Source organism: Chlorocebus sabaeus, chromosome 1 (genome assembly GCF_047675955.1).
Source record: "Chlorocebus sabaeus isolate Y175 chromosome 1, mChlSab1.0.hap1, whole genome shotgun sequence".
Classification (NCBI taxonomy): domain Eukaryota; kingdom Metazoa; phylum Chordata; class Mammalia; order Primates; family Cercopithecidae; genus Chlorocebus; species Chlorocebus sabaeus.
The window spans coordinates 6593704-6616301 of NC_132904.1; the positions used below are offsets into that span (position 1 = coordinate 6593704).

At 57.0% G+C, this 22598-nt stretch overlaps 2 protein-coding genes across 2 annotated transcripts; both read left to right on the forward strand.

Annotated features, from left to right (window-relative positions):
• Nucleotides 1-5239: 5239 nt before the first annotated feature.
• On the forward strand, nt 5240-9970 carry ACY3 (aminoacylase 3). Its single transcript, XM_007963674.3, has 6 exons — nt 5240-5490; nt 6401-6596; nt 6900-6993; nt 7128-7235; nt 7411-7520; nt 9289-9970. Exons 1-6 carry the CDS (start codon nt 5255-5257, stop codon nt 9502-9504), a joined length of 960 nt encoding a protein of 319 aa, XP_007961865.1. The 5' UTR covers nt 5240-5254; the 3' UTR covers nt 9505-9970.
• A 6964-nt stretch (nt 9971-16934) lies between these two features.
• On the forward strand, nt 16935-21394 carry TBX10 (T-box transcription factor 10). The gene is made up of 8 exons (XM_037997349.2): nt 16935-16983; nt 17516-17783; nt 17862-17963; nt 18453-18624; nt 19706-19861; nt 20117-20184; nt 20379-20473; nt 20898-21394. The coding sequence occupies exons 1-8, from the start codon at nt 16935-16937 to the stop codon at nt 21185-21187; spliced, it is 1200 nt and encodes a 399-aa protein (XP_037853277.1). The 3' UTR covers nt 21188-21394.
• The last annotated feature ends 1204 nt before the right edge of the window (nt 21395-22598 follow it).

Here is a 22598-nt window from a genome sequence, read left to right on the forward strand (position 1 = left end):
TTAAAGGTGCTTCATGCAGACATCTGTCCCCAGGGTTTCTTCTGCAAAATGCTCATGCTGTTATCGCAAATAATGTCTTCAAATATTCTCTTAATGAGGCAGAACAGGCCAGAGCTGGGAATATATTTGTCACAACGTAAGGAATCAGATCATTATTAGTGACAGTGCCAAGTCTTGAAGATGCTCTCCTGGGTCTTCAGACTAATACACATTTATCTCCTTGGGCTGAAGAAGTACTATGGGACTATGACGTATACCCACAAAAGGATATTGGCAAAGAAGCTCTTTATTTATTTATTTGTTTGTTTATTTTTTCTTCTGAGACAAGGTCTTACTCTGCTGTCTAGCCTGGAATGCAGCGGTACGATAACGGCTCACTGTAACCTTCTACTCCCCATGCTCAGGTGATCCTCCTGCCTCAGCCTCCTGAGTAGCTGGGGCCACGGCTGTGTGTGCCACCACCTGGCTAATTTTTTCTTTTCTTTTTTTTTTTTTTTTGAGACAGAGTTCCGTTCTTGTCGCCCAAGCTGCAGTGCAATGGTGTGATCTCGGCTCACTGCAACCTCTGCCTCATGCCTTACCCTACCAAGTAGCTGGGATTATAGGCACCCACCACCACGCCCAGCTAATTTTTGTATTTTTAGTAGAGACGGGGTTTTGCCATGTTGGCCAGGCTGGTCTCAAACTCCTGACATCAGGTGATCTGCCCGCCTCAGCCTCCCAAAGTGCTGGGATTACAGGTGTGACCCACCGCGCCCACTCTAATTTTTTTTTTTTTTTTGGTAGAGACAGAGTCTCCCTATGTTGCCCAGGCTGGTCTTGAACTCGTAGGCTCAAGCGATCTGCTCCCCTTGGCCTCCCAAAGTGTTGAGATTACAGGTGTGAGCCACTGCACCTGGCTGACAAAGAAGCTCTTGAACAAATTCATTTAATGAAATTAGCATTAAAATAGTCCTACCTCATTGTAATGTTTTGTAGAGTATCTTATAAAATAATGAAAAAAAACCAGTATTTTAATACATATTTTTCTGTATATTTCCTTCTAGCCTTTGTACATATGATCACGTATTTGTAAAAAGTTGTATGTGTAGATATACAACTTTACCCGCTTTGTGTGATAATACAATAAAAACACTTATCTGAAAAAAGCATTTTTTTCATCAAATAGCAGAGCTCCTGTTTCTGGTAACCCAGGGTATGGCAAGCGGGGGCTCTGGGAGATGGAGCAGCTCAGCCTCCTGTGAAAAAATCTGTTTCTCTAAAAAAGAACAAATTCCCGTGCCGGGCGCGGTGGCTCACACCTGTAATCTCAGCACTTTGGGAGGCTGAGGCGGGTGGATCACGAGGTCAGGAGATCGAGACCATCCTGGCTAACACGGTGAAACCCCATCTCTACTAAAAATACAAAAATTTAGCCGAGCGTGGTAGTGGGCACCTGTAGTCCCAGCTACTCAGGAGACTGAGGCAGGAGAATGGGATGAACCAAGGAGGTGGGGCTTGCAGTGAGTCAAGATCACGCCACCGTACTCCAGCCTGGGTGACAGAGTGAGACTCCGTCTCCAAAAAAAAAAAAAACCGATTTCCCAAAACCAGTCCCACTGTTGTCTACCCAGATCCGGGTTGCCCTTGACCTGGCTGGAGATGCCTCTCAATCCCCCAGGGCACGCAGAGCAGAGACACAAACTGGAAGCAGAGCTGCACTGCGCTGAAGTCTAGAGATCCCACTGCTAGATCCAAAGAATTTACCCTTTCAGTCAACCCAAGGGGCAAAGTCCACTTTCTTCCCTGAAGGAGCAGCGCCAAACAAAAGCTCTAGGCAGCTGCTTCCGCTGTTTTGCGGGTAGGGCCAAGTGACAGCCCCATGGGCCGTGCAGCAAGCAGAAGATCCCCGGGAGTCATCCTCAACCCTCTGGGGCCATGTGGGTGAGTTCTCCCGGGGGAGGTGCCGCTGCCCACTGCTTCACCTTAGTGAGCGTCAAGGAGTTAGGATCAGAATCCCAGCTGGCCCCGTCTGGGTCGCCAGAGTTTTGTTATCCACACAACGGGTGCGCTCAGTTGCTTGGCAGGTGTCAACTAAAGAGGATTTAACAGGGGATTTGATTTCTTGCAACAAGTAAGGAGAACACCGAGACACCTCCCAGAGTGGTGTCTCCCCAAGCTGCCGCGGGTTTTCTAAGCATAGGGTAATGAGGCGTGATCTGATTGCATCTTGCAATGAGGTGATGCTGGGAGGCATGATCTAATTGGATGCTGCCACAGGGGGACACCACAGCTCTGACCCCTCTCTGGGTCTCAGTTTCCCCAACTGCAGTGAAGAAATTGGCCCCAGTGATGATGCCCATGACACCACCATCCTCTGCCCTCACTCATGCTGGGGTCTCCATGTGCCCATTTTCAAGCTTGTGCCTGCCCTTTATTCCTCACTCCCCACAGCTGTCCTTGGCCAGGACTTTCACAGTGTGGAGCCAAGGCCCAGAGAGGGCACTGAATCTCTCCAGGTCACACGGCCTGTCAGGGAGGTGGGGTCAAATCCAGGCCACACGTGTGCACACACACATACACATGCACACATGCTCACATACATGCATACACACGCTCTCAAGCACATGCACACATGCCTGCACACACGCACACACGTTCTCACACACACATGGACACATGTACATGCATGCACACACACATGCACAAACACACAATACTCTCTTGCACATGCACACACAGGTACACACTCATGCACACATGCATGCTCTCACGCACACGCGCGCACATGCTCTCATGCACATGCACACATTTACAGATGCACACATGCACACACACTGCTGGGACTGGGGGCTGCTGTTTCTGGGGCTCCTGCATGGGCTCCTGGCCCCCCTTCTGTTCCATAAACACTCACTGAAATGCAGAAGCCGGACCCCAGGCAAGGGAAGTGAAACTTTCCAGCACCCTTACTGCTGTCCTCCCTGAAGCTGGGGGCCCAGCACCTCGTGGCAGGAAGCACCCCGGCCCCCAGCAGCCCCCAAAGTAGCTAGGTCTGCCAAGCAGGCCCTTCCTTCCTGAGAGGCACCACACCGAGTCAGCAGGATCCCAGCCTCTGTGGGGGTTGGCAGGGGCTTCCAACAAAGACCATGGCCTGGGACTCGTGAAGCAGCATGGGGGTCCCTGAGACCCCTACCCCAAGCAAGGAGGGACCAGACCCAGGCCGACAGGCTCCTCTGCTGACTCCCTCTCCCACCACCTGCCAAGGACTCAATCGAGTCACCCAACCCCTAGAGCTTCAGTCCACACCTGCAAAATGGAGCCAGTGAAAGCTGCCCCCAGGGCTGGGTCAGATACAGGAGTCGATGGCATGGCATGGCCCCCTAATGGCAGTCTCTGCCCTCCCTTTGCTGAGGCTCCAGGTGCCAGGAGGAGTGGTCCCTGGAGGGGGCTCATAGGGAGCCCCGGACCGCTGGGGGCTCAGCCTCACACTCCATCCACCCCTCTTAACACCCTGTCAAGGTCCCAGCTGCCCTGATGGGAGCCAGGATGACAAATCCCCCGTCCCCACAATCCGTATGCTCTGAGCTCACGGAGCCCTGGGTGTGGAGGGCAGGAGAGCCCAGGCCACACGGAGTTGAGTGTGATCTGGGGCAGCTTCCGAGAGGGTGTAACTTAAGAGGGTCCTGGCCACCCAGAGCCCCCCAGGCTGGTGGGTCTGGCATCTGGAGCAGGGCTGGACTGGCCCGGGGAGACCCAGTGTGGTGATAAAGAAAGCCTGGGATCGGATGCCTGGGGGAGGCTCCAGCTCGGGGTCCCAGCACCTGGCATCCAGCAGGCCCTGGCAAAGCAGCTTGCCTCACTCCCCAGTGACTTCTGAACTGGCCTCAGCTCCTCCCAGCAGACAGCTGAGCCTGGTGGGAGGGAGAGGCCGCAGGGCTGAGTGCAGGGGGACCTCACCTTCATCCTTCCCCACTTTGCTCTTGAGAGTCATCAGGAGGGGATGGAGCCAGATTGGATGCCCTGAGTGCCACCTGCAGCCCGCCTCTAGGGCTCTGTGTGCCCATGGGCAGTCCGCCTCTACCACCTCTAGGGCTCTGTGTGCCTGCGGACATCTGTCTGAACCTCAGTTTTCACATCTATAAAATGAGCCTGAGGGTCGTCTCCAAAACAGAGTAAACCGAGTCATCTGAGTTACACCGTCCTTGAAAATGACTGAAATCCCGGATCAAACATTTTGAAATTTTGCTTAAAGCAACAAAGAGCTGTAAAACTGGGGCTCCCCGTGGCACCTTTGGGTAAGGGCGACTCGGGAGTGACCACAGCCCTCTGGGGGCTGCAAGGACAGAGGCATGCGCGAGGTGGCGAAGGAGGAGCAGCTTGTCATCTTGGTGGCCATCAAGGTGACACCTCTATAGTAACTTTCAATAGCCTGCTCTGGTGGTGACCAAACCCGAGTCACCACCCCACTGCGGGTGTACCTCTTAGTGGTGTTAAGGAAGGTGGTCCCTCTGGGGACCAGCAGAAGGACAAAGGGCAGGGGCAGGAACTTGCCCGCAGGACCTGGACTCGATGGACCGTGGCAACACAAGTAACAGAGTAGGGAGGGCGGGGCAGGGGCAGTGAAGCAGCCCCAGCACTCCGACCTTTGGCTGCGTGAACCTCAGCCCGTCCCACCGGCCAGCTGCTCTCTGCTAACTTGCCACAAAACTTCCCGTCTGTGGATCTCCAGGCCCATAAATACCAACCTGTCTGCGAGTTAGATGCCAGTCCTGGAGGCCCGGGAAGCCCAGATTCGCATCAGCAGGCAAGTACCCCCTGCCCTAAGACCCCTGCACCTGCTTGGAGGAGCAAACAGGAGAGGCAGGAAGGCGAAGTTGTTGCCTAGAACCCAGACACTCCACAGCTAACTCCAGTGACGCTTTCCACTCCCCACGCTGTGCCTCAGTTTCCCTGTCTATAAAAAGGAGCACGGTCCTCTTCCTATAGGGAGTGTGCCTTGGTGAACCCATCTTCCCGAACAGTTGGGCCCTTCTTCTCAATTTAGGAAAAATAAACTTCTTTTCTCCAAAGGAGCAGGAAAATTGTCTCCTCAGAGAAAGAGCCCCTGGGGGTGCAGGGGGGACACAGCTGAGACGCTCCCAGCCAGCCACACCTCTTGACAGGCGGTTGCCCTGAGGGGCCTCCCACCGCCATCCCCGCTCTGTGCCCAAGGCCCTGCACCGGGGCTGGGGTCTCCTAAGTATGCCCACCCCCAGGTGCTGCACCCCACACCAGCATGTGCTCACTGCCTGTGCCCCGGGAGCCCCTGCGTCGCGTGGCTGTCACTGGGGGCACACATGGCAACGAGATGTCAGGTGTCTACCTGGCCCGGCACTGGCTGCAGGCCCCCGCGGAGCTGCAGAGACTCAGCTTCTCCGCTGTGCCTGTGCTGGCCAACCCGGCAGCCACAGCCGCCTGCCGCCGCTACGTGGACCATGACCTCAACCGCGCCTTCACCAGCAGCTTCCTCAAGTGAGTGCTCTTGCCTCCAGGTTGGCCCAGGCAGTCAGGCACCAAGTCCCCACCACAAACCTTCCCTCCAGCCACCAGCAGGGCCCTCCCTGTCTTCACTCCTGCTTCCCCTCTGCCTGTGTAACCCATTCCACCACGGGGACAAACTGAACATTTAGAGAAACCCAGATTGATGTCACCTCCTCCAGGAAGCCCTTTCTGACTGCAGGTTGGGTCAGGACCTCTTCTGGGGATCCCAGACTTGGTGCTTCCCTCAGATTAGCCCCACAGGCCACGTTTACTTGTGTGCCCTGACCACTGTTCATGCCTTCTTCCAATGAATAGTCACTGAGTCCTATCTCCAGGCCAGACTCTGGCCAGCTCAGGTGAGAGAATGGGGAATAGGACCAAGGTGTTGGCTTCAAGCTTAATGGGGAGACCAAGAACCGGGCAACCATAACCCAGGAGGCTAAAGGCAGGGCCAGGGGCTGCACAAAGCAGCTAACCTGGCTGCGAGCAGTCAGGAAAGGCTTCCTGGAGGCAGTGGTCTATCAGCCAAGCCCCAAAGGCTGAGTAAAAGCTAGCCAGGGGAAGAGAGGTGAGAGGGAGTTTCCAGTGGAGGGCCAAGCACAGCACAGGCCCAGGGGTGAGACCAGCATGGTGCTCAGGCTGTGTGGTTGCAGTGACGGCATGAGAGGCAGGCAAGTGGGCAGGCAGGCAGGAGGGCGCGCCAGGCGGAGGGCTTGGATTTTACCGGGAAGTGCAGAGCCAAAAGGGCCACGGGCGGGAGCGGACACAGCCACAATGGCGGAAGAGAAAGCCCTCGCGCTGCTCAGAGTAGCTCCTGCAGGGCCGTTGTCCCTTCCCCCTTAAACCACTGAAGACTGACTGAGACTGTGGGGGTCGCTGTCACCCATTCCCATCTCCACAGTTCCAGGCCCACCCCGGACGACCCATATGAGGTGACAAGAGCCCGAGAGCTGAACCAGCTGCTGGGGCCCAAGGCCTCAGGCCGGGCCTTTGACTTTGTCCTTGACCTGCACAACACCACGGCCAACATGGGCACCTGCTTAATCGCGAAGTCCTCCCACGAAGTCTTTCCCATGCACCTGTGTCGCCACCTGCAGGTGGCCCCAGCCCCCAGCACACAGCCTCCCAGAGGGGAGAGGGAGGGCAGGGCGGGACAATGCTGGAACCTCCTTTGCTTAGTCCCTCTTTCCCGGGCCAAGTTTCCCTGGGCTTCAGCCCCTGGGGTCTGCCACCTGCCAGCACTCCAGGCCCCTGGTACCCCCTCCCCTACCCTGCCAGAGGACAGAGGGAGGCCTGGCCAAGGAGGATAGTGCCCTGTGTTTCCTCCATGCAACACCCTCCCACCTCAGTTTCCCCTCCCAAGTAGGCCTGGGCCCCTAACCTGCCTCTCTTGCCCCCAGCTGCAGTACCCCGAGCTGTCCTGCCAGGTCTTCCTGTGCCAGCGGTCTGGAGAGGAAAGCTACAACCTGGACTCCGTGGCCAAAAATGGATTGGGTGGGTGGCAACCTTCTGAGAAGTGGGCGGGGCCAGGAGGGTTGGAGGGGTGGGGCCAGGCACCAAGGGGCGGGGCCTCTTCAAGGAGTATATGGGTCCTGCGCCTGCCTAACCCCTTGCTTCCTGGTCCCCAGCTCTGGAGCTGGGCCCCCAGCCACAGGGTGTGCTGCGGGCTGACATTTTCTCAAGGATGAGGACCCTGGTGGCCACAGTTCTGGACTTCATCGAACTCTTCAACCAGGGTGTGACTCCAGGGGACTTTCGGGAAACAGGTCTGGGGAAGAGCAGGCCTGGCTCAGGGGTTGGGGAGCCAGGCTCACAGGCAGGCTGGCATCTAGCCCTGAGGTTCCCCCACAGCACACTCTGTCCCCTAGCCTGGAGGGAGAGATGAGCTCACAAGCCCAGCCTCCCACACAGGTACGGCCTTTCCCGCCTTTGAGATGGAAGCCTATAGACCCGTGGGCGTCGTGGACTTCCCTCGCACTGACGCCGGGGACCTGGCAGGCACTGTGCATCCTCAGCTGCAGGTGGGTGTGTGTGTGGTGGGGGGTGATTGCTGGGGCCACAGCCTTGGGGAGGAGGGTTGTCAAGGAAAACTGAGCCCCAGAGGGTGCAGCCAAACCTCCCATGAGCTCACCAGCATCTCAGGTTGAGGAGCAGGATGGGAGGCTGGGCTCCACCGTCCCACTTCCCCTGGCCCCGCTGCCTTCCCTGGAACCCCACACTCAGGCCTAGCACAAGAGGCCACAGTGATCCTCATAGCTCATGATGTAGACAACCTTACCCTGGCCATAAAAGGCAGAGGGAGGGGACATAGACCTGCTTGGAGGTACAAATACAAAACTCTTCTGATTTTCAGTTGAGAGCATCCCCATGCCTGTTGGCAGGTTGTCCAAGTCTCTCTCTCTGCAGGCCTTCCCTTCCGGAATGTTCCAGGATTGGGCAATCCTGCTTCCACACCTTTCTCTTGGGTGCCTGGGGAGAACCCACTGGCTGCTGCTCTGCTTGCTGCCACGGGTCATTTCTGAATAGGGTCTGGTGCAGTTTTGTGGCCTTTTGTGCCCTAAAGTTTCATTTTGAGGAGTTACCTTCTTACAAATGGAGGCAGCACCGTCCTGTCCGTGTTTAGGGCTAGGCAGTTCTAGTCCAGCCGTGCCCAGCTACCTTGCAGATGTTAAGTAGTAACGGTCAATTTGGGTGGCCCCTCCTACAATTCTAAAATTTATTTTATTTTTTATTTATTATTATTATTTTTTGAGACAGAATCTTGCTTCATCGCCCAGGCTGGAGTGCAGTGGTGCAATCTTAACTCACTGTGACCTCTGCCTCCCGGGTTCAAGCAGTTCTCCTGCCTTAGCCTCCTGAGTAGCTAGGATTACAGGCACTCGCCACCACACCCAGCTAATTTTTATATTTTTAGTACAGACAGGGTTTCACCATGTTGGCCAGGCTGGTCTCGAACTCCTGACCTCAAGTGATCTGCCCGTCTCGGCCTCCCAAAGTGCTGAGATTACAGGCATGAGCCACTGTGCCCGGCCTTAAAATTTATTTATTTATTTGAGACAGAGCCTTGCTCTGTTGCCCAGGCTGGAGTGCAGTTGCATAATATTGGCTCACCATAACCTCCGCCTCCCAAGTTCAAGCGATTCTCCTGCCTCAGCCTCCCGAGTAGCTAGGATTACAGGCGCCCACCACCACACCTAGCTAATTTTTGTATTTTCAGTAGAGATGAAGTTTCACCATGTTGGCCAGGCTGGTCTTGAACTCCTGACCTTATGATCCACCAGCCTTGGCCTCCCAAAGTGCTGGGATTACAAGCGTGAGCCACTGTGCCCAGCCAAATTTTATTTAATAAAGAATCATATTGTACCTACTGTGTGCCAGACATGCTGTAAGCACTATTAACCTGTTTAGTTTAAACTTCAGAATGATAGGAGGAGATACTGTAATACTTATTTTACAGACAAGAAAACTGAGGAACAGAGGTTAAGTGACTTGCTCACAGTCACACAGTTAGCAAGGATTTGAACTCCAGCTTCAATACCTGTGCCCATGTCCATGAGGGTCCACTTCCACATGGGCACATGCCTCCCCAAGGTGACTTGTGCCTTCATTTCTAGACACAGAGCAGACTGGCATCTCACCAGACCTGCTGTCTTACGGATTGAGGAAGTGAAGCGTGGGTGGGAAAGGCCACAAATGAGGGGCATCTTTTGGGTGCCAAGCTGGGGTCACCTCCCTCTGGGGCCAGGGCAGAGGTGGCTCCAGCAATCTTGGACTTGGCTCTCCTCCCAGGACCAAGACTTCCAGCCGCTGCAGCCCGGTGCTCCCATCTTCCAAATGTTCAGTGGGGAGGACCTGCTCTATGACGGGGAGTCCACGGTGTACCCCGTGTTCATTAATGAGGCTGCCTACTATGAGAAGGGCATTGCCTTTGTCCAGACTGAGAAGTTCACATTCACCGTGCCTGCCATGCCTGTGCTGAACCCTGCCCCGAGCCCAGCTTCCTAACCCAAGCCACACCTCCCCAACTTCAGTCTTCCCATCTGAACAATGGGTCCTGAGGCATAGCTCTGAGCACAGAGGTCCCTTTTGCCACCTACCATGTACCATGTTCCTTGCCAGGCCCCCCAGCCCCTGGCCTCAGTTTCCCATTCTATAAAATGGAAGATGTCCAGAGGTCCATGGTTTGTGTCCTCTGTCCTGCATAGCTCCTGTCTGGCTGGGGCAGTGGATGGAGGAAGGGAGGTTGACCACAGGCTCTGGGGGAGGTCTGGCCAGTGCAGCCTTGGATGCACAAGTGTCTTGGGGCCAGTGGTGGCTGCCTCTGTGCCCACAACTGTCCATCCATGCCCAGAGGAGGATCCCAGAGTGTAGGAGGAGAACCTGGAGAAGAATTTTGCTCTGGATCCAGCAGAAGGGCTTTCGGAGGAAGCCACAACCCAGAGGGGGACCCCCCAACCCTCCTACAGTCCTGGGGCCAGAGGGTGAGTGTGGGGAGTGCAGAGCCGGGCCCGTGTCTGTGCACACGTGTGTGTTTGTCCACGCATGGTGCCTGCCCCGTGTGCTCTTTGGCGTGCGTGTCTGTGCGTTTCCCACACACACGTGTTTCCAAGAGCCTCAGTTGCTTGGGCGTTCTAAGGGGATCTCTATGTGGCCAGATGCACATTTCCAAGTGTGTAATGAGCCCGGTGCCCATAGTGGCTCAAGCAGGGAGTCAGGGCTGGGGGAAGAGCCACAGCAAGACAAGGCTGTCCCCATGCGGGACAGCCTGTCCAACTGCAGAGACGCAGGGAGGAGGTGGCTTGGGTTGGGGCAGAGGGACTTCCCAGCTCTAATTGGGAAGCCATCATTTCCACCATCCCCAGGACACCGAGCACTGATGTCCGGCGAGCCGGCATGAGGCCCGCTGCTGAGGGCCCCTCTGTCCTGATGCTGGCACCCTTCAGGGCGTCATGGCAGGACAAATAGACAGGGCTACATGCGACCTGGCTGCAGCCTCACTGCCCGCACCTGCCTGAGCCTAATGGACTCTTGTTGGACAGCTGGGGCTGCTGGAGCCCAGAGTCCCCTTGCAGTGCCACTTCCACAGCCCTCTACACCCCCGCCCACCCATCCATTTCCCTGCGGCCACGGCTGCCGCACCACCTCCTGGTATTGAGCAGTGAGATGAGAAGGTGTGAAGGATACGAGGGCACCAGGGACAGGCTGGCAGGCAAGATGGATGAGGGGGCAGGGGGCCAGCAGGCGCCTCGGGCAGGCAGGGCAGGCCAGCCGGGGAGGGGTGTGCAGGGAAGCCTGCCTGCGTGTGTGCGTGTGCCTGCCTGCGTGTGTGCGTGTGCATGCCTGCGTGTATGCGTGTGCATGCCTGCGTGTATGCGTGTGCATGCCTGTGTGTGTGCACTGTGTGGCGAGTCAGCAGGCTCTGAGTTCATCCGTGTGTCTGCGTGTGTGTGGGTTAGCATGTCAGTGTGCTCATGTGTGTGTCGGGGGGCGGCTGTTTCCCATCACACAGATCAGAATCGCACACACACACATATCAGGGGCCACTACAATCCCAGCCTGGCCCTCCCTTGGTTATCTCAGTGAAGGGGAGCCACCAGGACTGGAATGGATCCCCCAACTCCCTCCATCATCTCCCCACTTCCCACCCACCATGCCATGGCCAGGGCAGATGACTACACCTTGTGGTAGAGCCCCAAGGGGCTGCTCAGACCCTCCATCTCACACGGATCACCCCCATCTTGCTGGCAGCAACTCCAGAGCGCTGGCAGCCTTCTCTGACACAGCCGGGCATAGGGTTGGACCAGGAGCCGGCCCTCCTCCCGTTACATGCCCCCAGAGCCAGCCCACCCTCTTCGTGTGGGGTCCCATCCAGCTCTGCAGGCTGAGATCTGAGACACAAGGGATTGAGCCACAGGCATCTCTGAGCTGCAGGGAGGAGCGCCCAGAACATAGCGCTCAGGGAGAAGCAGCCCTGCCACCCCCAGCCCCTCCGTGCCCCCTCTTAGGAATCAAGGTCACTGTCAACCCAACGTCCCCAAGACAGGATTCTGGAGGAGGTGTGGGGTGCTCCCGCCAGACGACCCACTCTGTGCCATTGGGCAACAGTCAAAAGGCCAAAGAGCACTCTCAACCAAGGGACCGGCATCAGCTCAGGGGGACCTCCGGGTTCTGCCTTCCTGCAGAGTGATCCGTGTGTCCCCTGAATGCCCAGCACAGGCTGCAGGCAGCCTGGAGAAGGTGCCCAGTCAGGCCAGAGAGAACAGACAGACCCACAGGCAGAGCGGACGCCCACTTCTCACCTGGGCCAGCCTCACCGTTTCCACTCATGCCCAGATAGAGGCTACGTGGGCACCGTCAGCCAGGGCACTGCCCCCAGTGCCAGGCGGGATGGGCTTACCGCTCTCCAGGCTGGGCTAGACCATCACAGGCAGAAGAGATTATGTGCTTAGGTTAACTGGGGAGACTGAGGCACTCCGGAGACTGTAGGACCTGCCAGCGTTGCGCAGCTCCCTGAGTTCATCCACGTGTCTGTGTGTGTGGATCTGCACGCCACAGGACCCGGGCTTCCCGCCACCCCAGTCTGGGGCTCTATGCTGACCACACTCATTGCTGCTGCCCCCTTGTGTTTCCTGCTCACACTCCTCCTGACAATTGCGCATCTGCCGGCCGGCTGGGGCCAGCCTCAGGTCAGGGGTCTGGGTCTTGGTGGGAGGGCACCTCCTCCGCCATTCAGCCCTCAATCTGCTGCTCCCACTGTGCCTCCCAACCCCTGGGGCCCAGCCCCTCCAGTCAGCCAGGCCTGGACCCCTGCAGATGCCCAGCCGTCCTCAAGAACCACCCTCCCACCCATTCACCCCTGCCATGCCTGGGCCCATCGATCAGGAATAACTGGGGGGTTCTTAGCTAGGGAAGGGAGGGGCCTGAAGAGGGAGGACAAGGAGGGAGGAAGGGGGGGCTCTGCAACGTCAGAACCTGCCCACCTGCCCTCCTCCCACACAGCCTTGGACAGCACAGCCTGAGAGTGGCTTGGAGAAGGGCCCCTGCACGTCCCAGAGTCTGCATCTTACCTTCGGAGACCGGGGTCCAGCTCAAGTGGGAAGACCACAACCTTGGGACGTGGACGAAGGGCGATCGAAGACGCAAGGACAGTCCTGCCGAGAGACCACAGCCTGTGTGAGCACCTGAGGGCTGAGCTGAGGTGCCAAGTGGACGAGTGGTGACCACTCCTCCCAGCAGGCAGGGTCCCCTTGGGTGGCAGCCACAGCCCAGCCCCAGCCAACCAGTGTTTCTCCAGGAGCCGGACAGCCGCTCTGTCTCCATGGCAGGTAGGCTACGTGAAGCAGAGGTGGCCTCATGGGTCGGGCTCAGGTTCCAGGGTGGGTGGGCAGGGTGGGAACCAAGGCAGCCCCACTGAGCCCAGGCCCTGTGCAAGAGGGTGGGGCAGGGGCACCCCAGGCTAAGGTCTGAGATCCCCATGGGACAGGGCTCACGGCTGCCCAAGTGCAACGATGGGAGAGGCCAGGGACCAGGCTGTTCCAGGAGATGAGCGCCTCACTGCGCACGTGTGACCTCAGGCCTCTCCCTGAGCCCCAGCTCCTTCAGCATCAAAGTTGGGGGCTGGACAAGAAGGCTTAGCTTCCCTTCCAGACTTGACACTTGATGCTTCCGGCAAGCTGTCATCTCTGGGCCCTAAGGAGTGCTGGCTTCTAGAGGGACTGAGCAGAGGACAGGCTCCCTCCCCAGAGTCCCTGAAAGTGTCGAGGGGCAGCACATTGGCTGCGATGGGCAGCGGGTGAGCCCGTAGAGGACTTGGGAGCCAGTGACGACCGGCAAAGCCTCCAGGCCCAGCGAAGTCATGAGCCCCTCCCCTTGGGACCCATCGCCATGGACGCAGGGGGTACTGGCATCGCCTGCCCCCTGCCCCAGCAGGGCAGCCAGGTGACAAGCAGTTACCTTTCTGATGGACTGGCCGCAGGGGCAGGGGGACATCAGCCCATGTATCCATCCTGCCCAGGGTCCTCAAACCTGATGTGACCCATTGCTGTCACAAAGACGCCCCCTCCTCTGTGAGGCTGCAGAAATTCCGGGAGCTTTGCATGCAGCTCTCAGGGCTGCTGAGGACGCAGCCATGGCCCTGGGCTCCACACTCTCCCCAGGCAACTACTAAGGGCTCACCCTCGCCAGGTGCCGTCCACCTGGTACCTCGGCAGATGCTATGCCACCCTGGGAGCCTCCACCACCTGCCTGTCTGCCAGTTCATCCATCTCTGCAACACCTAGCACCCCCTCTGCTCCAGGCATCCCACGGCTTTACAGCCGTGTAAATGCCCCAAGCCACTCGGGTGGGAACACAGCTGGGAATAAAACCTTGTCCCCGGACTCCCAGCCACTGTGGCTTCCATGGCCCCTCCAGCTTCTCAGTCCCTTATGGGGCTGCAATAAAATAATAGTTCTGTTTTTCAGGATTTTTTTCCATTTAAAATATTTTAATTGTAAAATATACACAACAAAATTTACCATCTTAACCTTTTTTTTTTTTTTTTTTTTTTTAAGACACAGTGCTCGCTCTGTCACCCAGGCTGGAGTGCAGTGGTGCAATCTTGGCTCACTGCAACCTCCACCCCCTTGGGTTCAAGTGACTCTTGTGTCTCAGCGTCCTGAGTAGCTGGGATTACAGGCACCCGCCAGCACTCCTGGCTTATTTTTGTATTTTAAGTAGAGATGGGGTTTGCCATGTTGGCCAGGCTGGTCTCAAACTCCTGAAACTCAAGTGACCCGCCCGCTTCGGCCTCCCAAAGTGCTAGGATTACAGGCACGAGCCACCGCGCCCGGCCCACCTTAACCATTTTTAAATGCACAGTTTTGTGACATTAATTACATTCACATTGTACAAGTAGAGGTTTCTCTTCAAAGACTTTCCTCCCATATAATTAGGAATAAATAATAACTTCTCTTCGAAACAAAATGTATTCAAAGACCTATGCTAACATTCTTAAATATGTGCTAGCCATAATAAAAAAAAAAATCAATATACTTTATGTTCTTAGCTCCCACAATTTAGCCTAAATATTTGCCCTGGCATGCTACAAGTTTTCCCTCCTTCTTTGTTCTCCTCTGACTTTGCCTCTTTTAAAAGTTCTAAGTTACTAGGCAATCAGGACAAATACAGAAGGTGAGGTCCCGTTCCAGCCAATGAGAACCGGACACATGTCAGGTTGTAAATGACCCTGTCTCCTTTGTTCGGTGCACTCTTGTGGCAAAACTGCTGGCGAGTGTACCCTTTCTGCAAAAAGTAAAAAAATGACCTTGCTGAGGAAATTAAATTTATGTTCAAGTGCTATTTCTTTTTTTTTTTTCTTTTTCTTTTTTTCTTTTTTTTGAGATGGAGTCTCGCTCTACCGCCCAGGCTGGAGTGCAATGGCGTGATCTCAGCTCACTGCAAGCTCTGCCTCCCGGGTTCACGCCATTCTCCTGCCTCAGCCTCCCGAGTAGCTGGGACTACAGGCGCCCGCCACCACACCTGGCTAATTTTTTGTATTTTTAGTGGAGACGGGGTTTCAAGCGTGTTAGCCAGGATGGTCTTGATCTCCTGACCTTGTGATCCACCCGCCTCGACCTCCCAGAGTGCTGGGATTACAGGCGTGAGCCACCGCACCCGGCCATTCAAGTGCTATTTCTTTATGGCACCAGAAAACAAGCATTTCTAACAACGTTGTTGTGCAACCATCATTTGCATCCATCTCTAGAACTTTCTGCATCTTGCAGAACTGATATTCTGTCCTTATGAAACAACAACTCTCCATTTCCTCCTTCCCAGCCCCTGGCAACCACCGTTCTACTTTCTGTTTCTATGAATTTGGCCTCGCCAGGTACCACCTATGGGTAGAATCACATGGTATTTGTCCTTTGGTGTCTGGCTCATTTCACACAACAGTGTCTTCAGGGCTCATCCATGTTGTGTCAGAATGTTCTTCCCTGTTCACGCTGGATGCTGTTCCCTTGCACAGATGGTCCCACTTTGTTCATCCATCCACTCTCGGATGGACACTGGGTTGCTTCTGTTTCTTGGCTATTGTGAATCATGCTGATACGAACATGGGTGTGTAAATATCTGTTCGAGTTCCTTCTTTCTTTTTTTTTGAGACGGAGTCTTGCTCTGTTGCCCAGGCTGGAGTGCAGTGGCCGGATCTCAGCTCACTGCAAGCTCCGCCTCCCGGGTTTACGCCATTCTCCTGCCTCAGCCTCCCGAGTAGCGGGGACTACAGGCGCCCGCCACCTCGCCCGGCTAGTTTTTTTTTTGTGTTTTTAGTAGAGACGGGGTTTCACTGTGTTAGCCAGGATGGTCTCGATCTCCTGACCTCGTGATCCGCCCGTCTCGGCCTCCCAAAGTGCTGGGATTACAGGCTTGAGCCACCGCGCCCGGCGAGTTCCTTCTTTCAATTCTTTCTCGTATAGACCCAGAAGTGGAATTGCTGGATCATATGGTAATTCTAGGTTGCGCATGGTGGCTCACGCCTGTAACCCCAGCACTTTGGGAGGCTGAGGTGGGCAAATCACCTGAGGTCAGGAGTTCGAGACCAGCCTGGACAACATGGTGAAACCCCATCTCTAATGAAAATACAAAAACTAGCCAGGCATGATGGTAAACACCTGTAATCCCAGCTACTCGGGAGGCTGAGGCAGGAGAATCTTTTGAACCAGGGAGGCAGAGGTTGCAGTGAGCCGAGATCATGCCACTGCACTCCAGCCTGGGTGACAGGGCAAGACTCCATCTCAAAAAGAAAAAAACAAATATATATATGTTTAGTAATTCCAGTTTTAATTTTTTGAGGAGCTACCATGCTGTTCTCCCCAGCAGTGCACAAGAGTTCCAGTTTCTTGAGGCCAGGCGTAGTGGCTCATGCCTGTAATCCCAACACTTTAGGAGGCCGAGGTGGGAGGATCACTTGAGCTCAGGAGTTCAAGACCAGCCTGGTCAACATAGGGAGATCCTATTTCTAAAAATAAATAAATAAATTAATAAAAATTTAAAAATAGCCGTGTATGGTGGTGTGTGGCTATAGTCCCAGCTACCTGTAAGGCTGATATGGGAGGATTACTTGAGGCCAGGAGGTCGAGGCTGCAGTGAGCTATGACTGAGCCATTGCTGCACTCCAGCCTGGGCAACAGAGCGAGACCCTGCCTTAAATAAATACATAAATAAATAAAAAGAAGTTCTAATTTTTCCATCTCCTTACCAACACTTTTTATTTTCTGGTTTCTTTTCTAATAGCCACCTTAATGGGTGTAAAATGGTATCTTATTTAGCTAAGTTTTTTTTTTTTATTGGAGGGGTGAAGGGTGGCAAAGCATTTGACCAAGACTTGTGCCAGGATTGCAGATCAAAAGACAAGATGTTTAGAAAAGGGTGCAAAGGCCAGAGAAAAAGACGGTAGGATGGGCTTCTGGAGGCAGGCTCTGGGCGGGCTGTCAGGGTCAGAGATGGGTAATTGGTGCTGAATGGGGGACTCTTCTTGGCTCAGCTCTCCTTCAGCAGCACCGGGAAGCAGGGTCCCACAGAGCTGGGGAAGACCCCGGCCCCCTCCCACACACACACACACATATCATCTAGAACAGATGCTGTTTGTGAAGGGCCCCTTGTGCACCAGCCCCTTCGTGTGGTCACTAATCCTCACATCAGCCTTGTGAGGCAGGTATAAAGAAACCCTTCCAACAGATGTGGAAACTGAGGCTCCAGGGGTGAAACAATTTGCTTGAGGCCACATAGACACAAGATGGCCCAAACATTCTCTGGGGCGCAAGACAGGCCCTGACACTACCCTCAAGGAGCACGCTGGCAAAAAAGACTTTAAGTGAGCATTTACTTCACAGAGTGATGCTGAGTGGGGGATCCTGTGAGAACACAGCCCTGGCAGTCAGGGAGGGCTTCCTGGAGGAAGAGGCATATAAGTGCAGCCTGAAGGATGAGAGCTTGCCGGGTGATGCATGAGGCCCACGCTTCCGTCCTCTCTCTGCAGCCTTCCTGTCCGCTGGCTTCGGCATACTTGCACCCTCAGAGACCTACCCACTACCCACAACCAGCTCTGGCTGGGAGCCCCGGCTGGGGTCGCCATTCCCATCAGGCCCTTGCACCAGCTCTACTGGGGCCCAAGCTGTGGCCGAGTCCAATGGGCAGGGCCCCAAGAACCCACGTGTGTCTAGTGTGACGGTTCAGTTGGAGATGAAGCCTCTGTGGGAGGAATTCAACCAGCTGGGAACTGAGATGATCGTTACCAAGGCAGGCAGGTGTGAGCAGCAGGGGCGGGGCGGGGCAGGGGCCAGGGCTGGAGCCGTATCTGGCTGCTGAGCACCTCCCTCCTGCAGAAGGATGTTCCCCCCCTTCCAGGTGAAGATCCTGGGCATGGACTCCCTGGCTGACTACGCCCTGCTCATGGACTTCATCCCCCTGGACGACAAGAGATACAGGTGCGGGGACTGGCCTGGGGCGCAGGCTCCGGTCTCAGGTGCTGAGACCAGGAATTAGACCCTTCCTGCACTCCCAGGTGAGGCAGGGGCCTGTCCAAGCAATGTCAGGAAGGCCCAGCATAAGGGCAGGACGACAGACAGGCAACAACAGCCTGAGGGCATGAGGGAGCCCAGCTCAGGGTGCCCGCAGACTTCCATGGGCAGTAGGCTAGCCTCGGGCAGGCAGCATTCCTTGGGCAGTGGGCTAGCCTTGGGCAGGCAGAGAGGTCTAGCCCAGGGCAGCAGGGGTTATCCTGTCATCCACCAGCCGGGTGCAGCCACAGGGAGCTCAGGTCTCAGCAGGCTTCTCTGAGCCTTGGGTTCCTTAGCCAGGTGTCCACAAGGTGGGCTGGGCAGTGTCGGAGTCAGCAGCAGCCTCTTCACCCCGCCCGTATTGTTCAGGTATGACTCTGGTTAGGGCAGCCCTCACCACCTCGCTGTGCTCCCCAGGTATGCCTTCCACAGCTCGGCCTGGCTGGTGGCGGGCAAGGCAGACCCAGCCACGCCCGGCCGCGTGCACTTCCACCCTGACTCGCCGGCCAAGGGTGCCCAGTGGATGCGCCAGATCGTGTCCTTCGACAAGCTCAAGCTGACCAACAACCTGCTGGATGACAATGGCCACGTGAGGCCCAGGCCACGGCGGGGACGGAAGGGCCTGGGGTCAGGGCTGGTGGGGCCCTTGGTGCCCAATGGCCTTGGTGACCATCACCTAGGCCTGCTGCTGGCCAAGGCTGGGCGGGGAGTGGGGGTGGTGAGCTCACCTGGCTGGGGGTGGCACAGCAGGGAGGGCTGTCCAGGCAGGTGGAAAAGGGGGTGGGGGCGGGGGAATGTTCCAGCATACGTTGTCCCCCACAAGGAGAGGGAGGACAATGTATGGAACGCCCAGCCTAGGCCGGGCCACTGTATGTGTGGACACAGCATCATTGACACTTGGTCAAACAGCCAACAATCCCTGCCCCCACAGAGGTCACTTCCTGGGGCAGGGGCAGGGTCCAGAAGACACTGTGTCCAGCATCTCAGATAGGGACAAATGCCAAAGAGAAAGCGGAGCTATGGAAGGGGGCGGAGAAAGGGTGCTGCTGCTCTCAAGGGGTGCAGCGAGCTGAAGACCTGAAGGAGGTGGGGACGGAGGGGCCCATGCCTGTCAGAGGGGACAGCAGGTGCAAAGGCCCTGAGGCCGGAAAATCCTGGGCCCGCAGAACTGCAAGAGGCACCCATGGGGCCGGAGTGGAGCCAGGAGGGGAAGCCAAAGAGGCGAGTGCCTGAGGGGCCGGGGCTGACTGCTGGGGGCTCTGGCTTTTACCGTGTGGGGTGGAAGTCGCTGGAAGGTTAGGAGCAGGGGGCTATGTGATGTGGCTTCCTAGGCAGCTGTGTGGAGAAGAAACAGAGGGGTAAGGCGGGGACAGAGGACAGGCCAGGAGGCAACCAAGGAAACCAGTGAACGTGACAGTGGCGGGCCAGCACGCAGGCAGCGGGTGGCAGCTTCGATGTGGGGTATGAGAGGACACGGAGGCAAGGATCCTCAAACACAAGGGGCCTTTAACACAGAACCACAGCCTTTCCAGCTCAGACCCTGCACCACCATGAAAGGAACAGGGCAGTAGGCCCGGGGCAGGCCTCCAGCTTGGAGGGAAGGACTCCAGCCTCAGGGAGTCTGCTGCAGCCTGCCTCACCCCTGTACCCCTGCTCTGTCCCTTCCACAGATCATTCTCAACTCCATGCACCGCTACCAGCCCCGTTTCCACGTGGTCTTCGTGGACCCACGCAAGGACAGTGAGCGCTACGCCCAGGAGAACTTCAAATCCTTCATCTTCACGGAGACCCAGTTCACAGCCGTGACGGCCTATCAGAACCACAGGGTGGGTGAACCAGCTCGGGAGCACCCGCTGCAGGCCCATTTCACAGGGGTGGAGACTGAGCCCGGAGGCTTGTAGCCCTCACTGGCACAGACTACTGCCCTCCCCACTTATCCTGAGCATCTGCTGCCAGTCAAGGCCCTGCCCGCACTCCTATCAGCTCAGAGTTCCTGGGCCAAGGGGACCGGGTGCCAGGGAAGACAAGGTGGCTGAGCCTGGCTCAGGGCCAGCCCCACAACTGCACTTTGTCCCCTGCAGATCACCCAGCTGAAAATCGCCAGCAACCCTTTTGCCAAGGGCTTTAGAGAGAGTGACCTGGATTCCTGGTACTGTCTGACCCCGACCCTAGCCCCTCACTCCCAACCCCAGGCATATCCTAAGGCCTCAGTTCCTGACCCTTGTTTCAGGGTCACACTCTCTGACCCATCCTGGGGCCCCACCATCTGAATCTGGCCATGATCCCTGGCCTGGGTTCTTCCCCTTGATCCCCTCCCCCAATTCCTGCTTGCTCCATCTTCAGGCCTGTAGCCCCACAGCCCCTGCTCAGTGTCCCAGCCCGGAGTCACAGCAGCCTCAGTCCCTGTTTGCTGAAGGGCGCCACAGAGAGGAAGAAAGGTAAGGCTCCAGGCCTGCAGACAGTGGGACTAAGGCGTACATGGTGGGCGGGAAGCAAAGGGACAGGACTTCCAGGAAGGGGCTTCAGCAGCTCAGCAAACCCACAGGGCCCCTGTGTGGACACAGAGGGGGAAGCAAACATGCCTAAGACAATATGGGGCTCAGAACAGAGAGCACAGGCAGGGGGTGCCAGGCAGGCTTCCTGCAGGAGGTGGCTCCCAAACTGGGCTTTGGAGGACTGGGAAGCGTTTGGACAGAGGGAGAAGGTGAAGAAGAAATTCCAGATAGAGGGAAAAGCAAGGGCAAAGGCTGAAAGGTAGGTAACTTGGGAAGGAGGAGCAGGAAGGGACCAGGGCAGGCCTGGGATGAGGGCTGAGGATACGATGGGAGGCCCAGAGTCCACTCAGACCATTTCCTCCCTCAGACCCCAACAAAGCTTCAGCTTCCACCTCCAGGACCCCTGCTCGGCTCCATCATCAGCTGCTGCCCCCACCTGAGGCCCTGCTGGCCCCAGCCACCTACAGGCCTGTCACCTATCAGAGCCTGTACTCTGGAGCCTCAAGTCACCTAGGGATCCCAAGGACCCGACCGGCACCATACCCCCTCCCCAACATCCGGGCTGATAGTGATCAAGGAGGCCTGCCTCTCCCAGCTGGTCTGGGGCTCCTGTCCCCCACTGTGGTGTGCCTGGGGCCTGGCCAGGACTCCCAGTGATGGCAGAAGCCCTGTGGGGAAGCCCTGCTACCCTGGACCTTACACCCGGCGTGGGAATCAGCCCCTGCCCCACCCCGTCCAGCCCCACCTCTGTCTCAAGGACAGCAGAGTAGGTGAAAGTCTAGAGAAAGAGACTACCTGCCCAGGGTCACAGCAAGGCTGAGACCATGGCAAGCTTGGAACCAGGCCTTCTACCTCCCAACCCCAGCAGCCTGAATACTGTGCCCTCTTGCTTTGGGGGTAACTCCCAAAAACCCTGCCTTACCTCTCTCTTCCCCCTAACATTAAACTATTTGGCATGAGTGGTCAGAGCACTTCCATCCTCGTGGTCAGGGCGGGGCCCTCAGGAACTCCCAGACCCATCACAGTCCGCACATCAGCCCTGTGTAGGCATCCCGAAGCTCTGTTCAGTGCCGTCCGCATCCCTGGGAGCACACAGTGATATTAAAAGTGGTGACTCCAGCCCAGTGGCAGGGCTGCATTGCCCAGATGAGGATCGAAACTGGCGCTCAGAGAGGCACGGGATCTGCTGAAAGTCACACAGCAGGGCATGGCGGACACCCACCACCCCACGTTTAAATACTGTGTGCAAGGCTGGGGTCATCTGGTCCCCAAGCCCAGGGTTTGGTGGAAGGGTGCGGAACCACGGTAGTCAGTGGTCACAGGAGCCGAGGAAGGGACGGGGGAGGGATTTGGGAATCCGGTCAATACTCAAGGCAGGGAGAAGAGCTCTGGACGCTGGGACAAGGTCAAAGGCCTGGGGCTGGAGTCCGAAGGAGCCTGAGGGGAAGACAAGACTGGGAGCGGTGCATGCCACTCAGCGGCACCGGGAGGGAGCACCAGAGGGAGGGCTAGGCCGGACGCCCCTCTCGTGCACCAATCGACCTCGGGGTCCTAGAGGGGCGTCCCCGTGGAATCCCAGCTCCGCACATCCTGGAGCCCCTAGGGGAGGGACGGACCAGCGGGGGCCGGCGAGGCCTCATCAGACACCCCAACGCCAGGACCCAACGGGACCGAGGACGGTCGCCGGGCGCTTCACGGTTCGCGCGGTTCCAGGATCTCGAAGTACACACCCGGCAGGTCCTCCAGCTCCGCGCCCTCCTCCCTCCCCTCGGCCACGCCCCCGGCCCCGCCCCCGGCCCGGCCCTGCCGGAAGCACAGTCCGCCTGGACACGCCTTTCCGGCCACGCCCCCCACCTCGAGCCGCCCCCTCGCTCCCCCTAGTCCTTCTTAGCAAAAGCTCCAGTCCAGGCCCCGCCCCCAGGCCGCCCCAGCGTCGATTGCCTACAAGGCCCCGCCCCCTAACAGACCCCGTCCCACGGAGGCCCCGCCTTCAAACAGGCCCCGCCCTCGAACAGACCCAGTCCCACCGAGACCCTGTCTCCGGATAGGCCCCGCCCCCGAACAGACC

Coding starts and splice junctions, on each gene's coding strand:
- ACY3 (XM_007963674.3), top strand. CDS start 5,255: ATGTGCTCACTGCCTGTGCCCCGGGAGCCCCTGCGTCGCGTGGCTGTC. Junction 6,597..6,899: donor ACCTGTGTCGCCACCTGCAG/GTGGCCCCAGCC, acceptor TCTTGCCCCCAG/CTGCAGTACCCCGAGCTGTC. Junction 6,994..7,127: donor CGTGGCCAAAAATGGATTGG/GTGGGTGGCAAC, acceptor CCTGGTCCCCAG/CTCTGGAGCTGGGCCCCCAG.
- TBX10 (XM_037997349.2), top strand. CDS start 16,935: ATGGGCTTCTGGAGGCAGGCTCTGGGCGGGCTGTCAGGGTCAGAGATG. Junction 20,185..20,378: donor GAGAGTGACCTGGATTCCTG/GTACTGTCTGAC, acceptor CTCCATCTTCAG/GCCTGTAGCCCCACAGCCCC. Junction 20,474..20,897: donor CGCCACAGAGAGGAAGAAAG/GTAAGGCTCCAG, acceptor TTCCTCCCTCAG/ACCCCAACAAAGCTTCAGCT.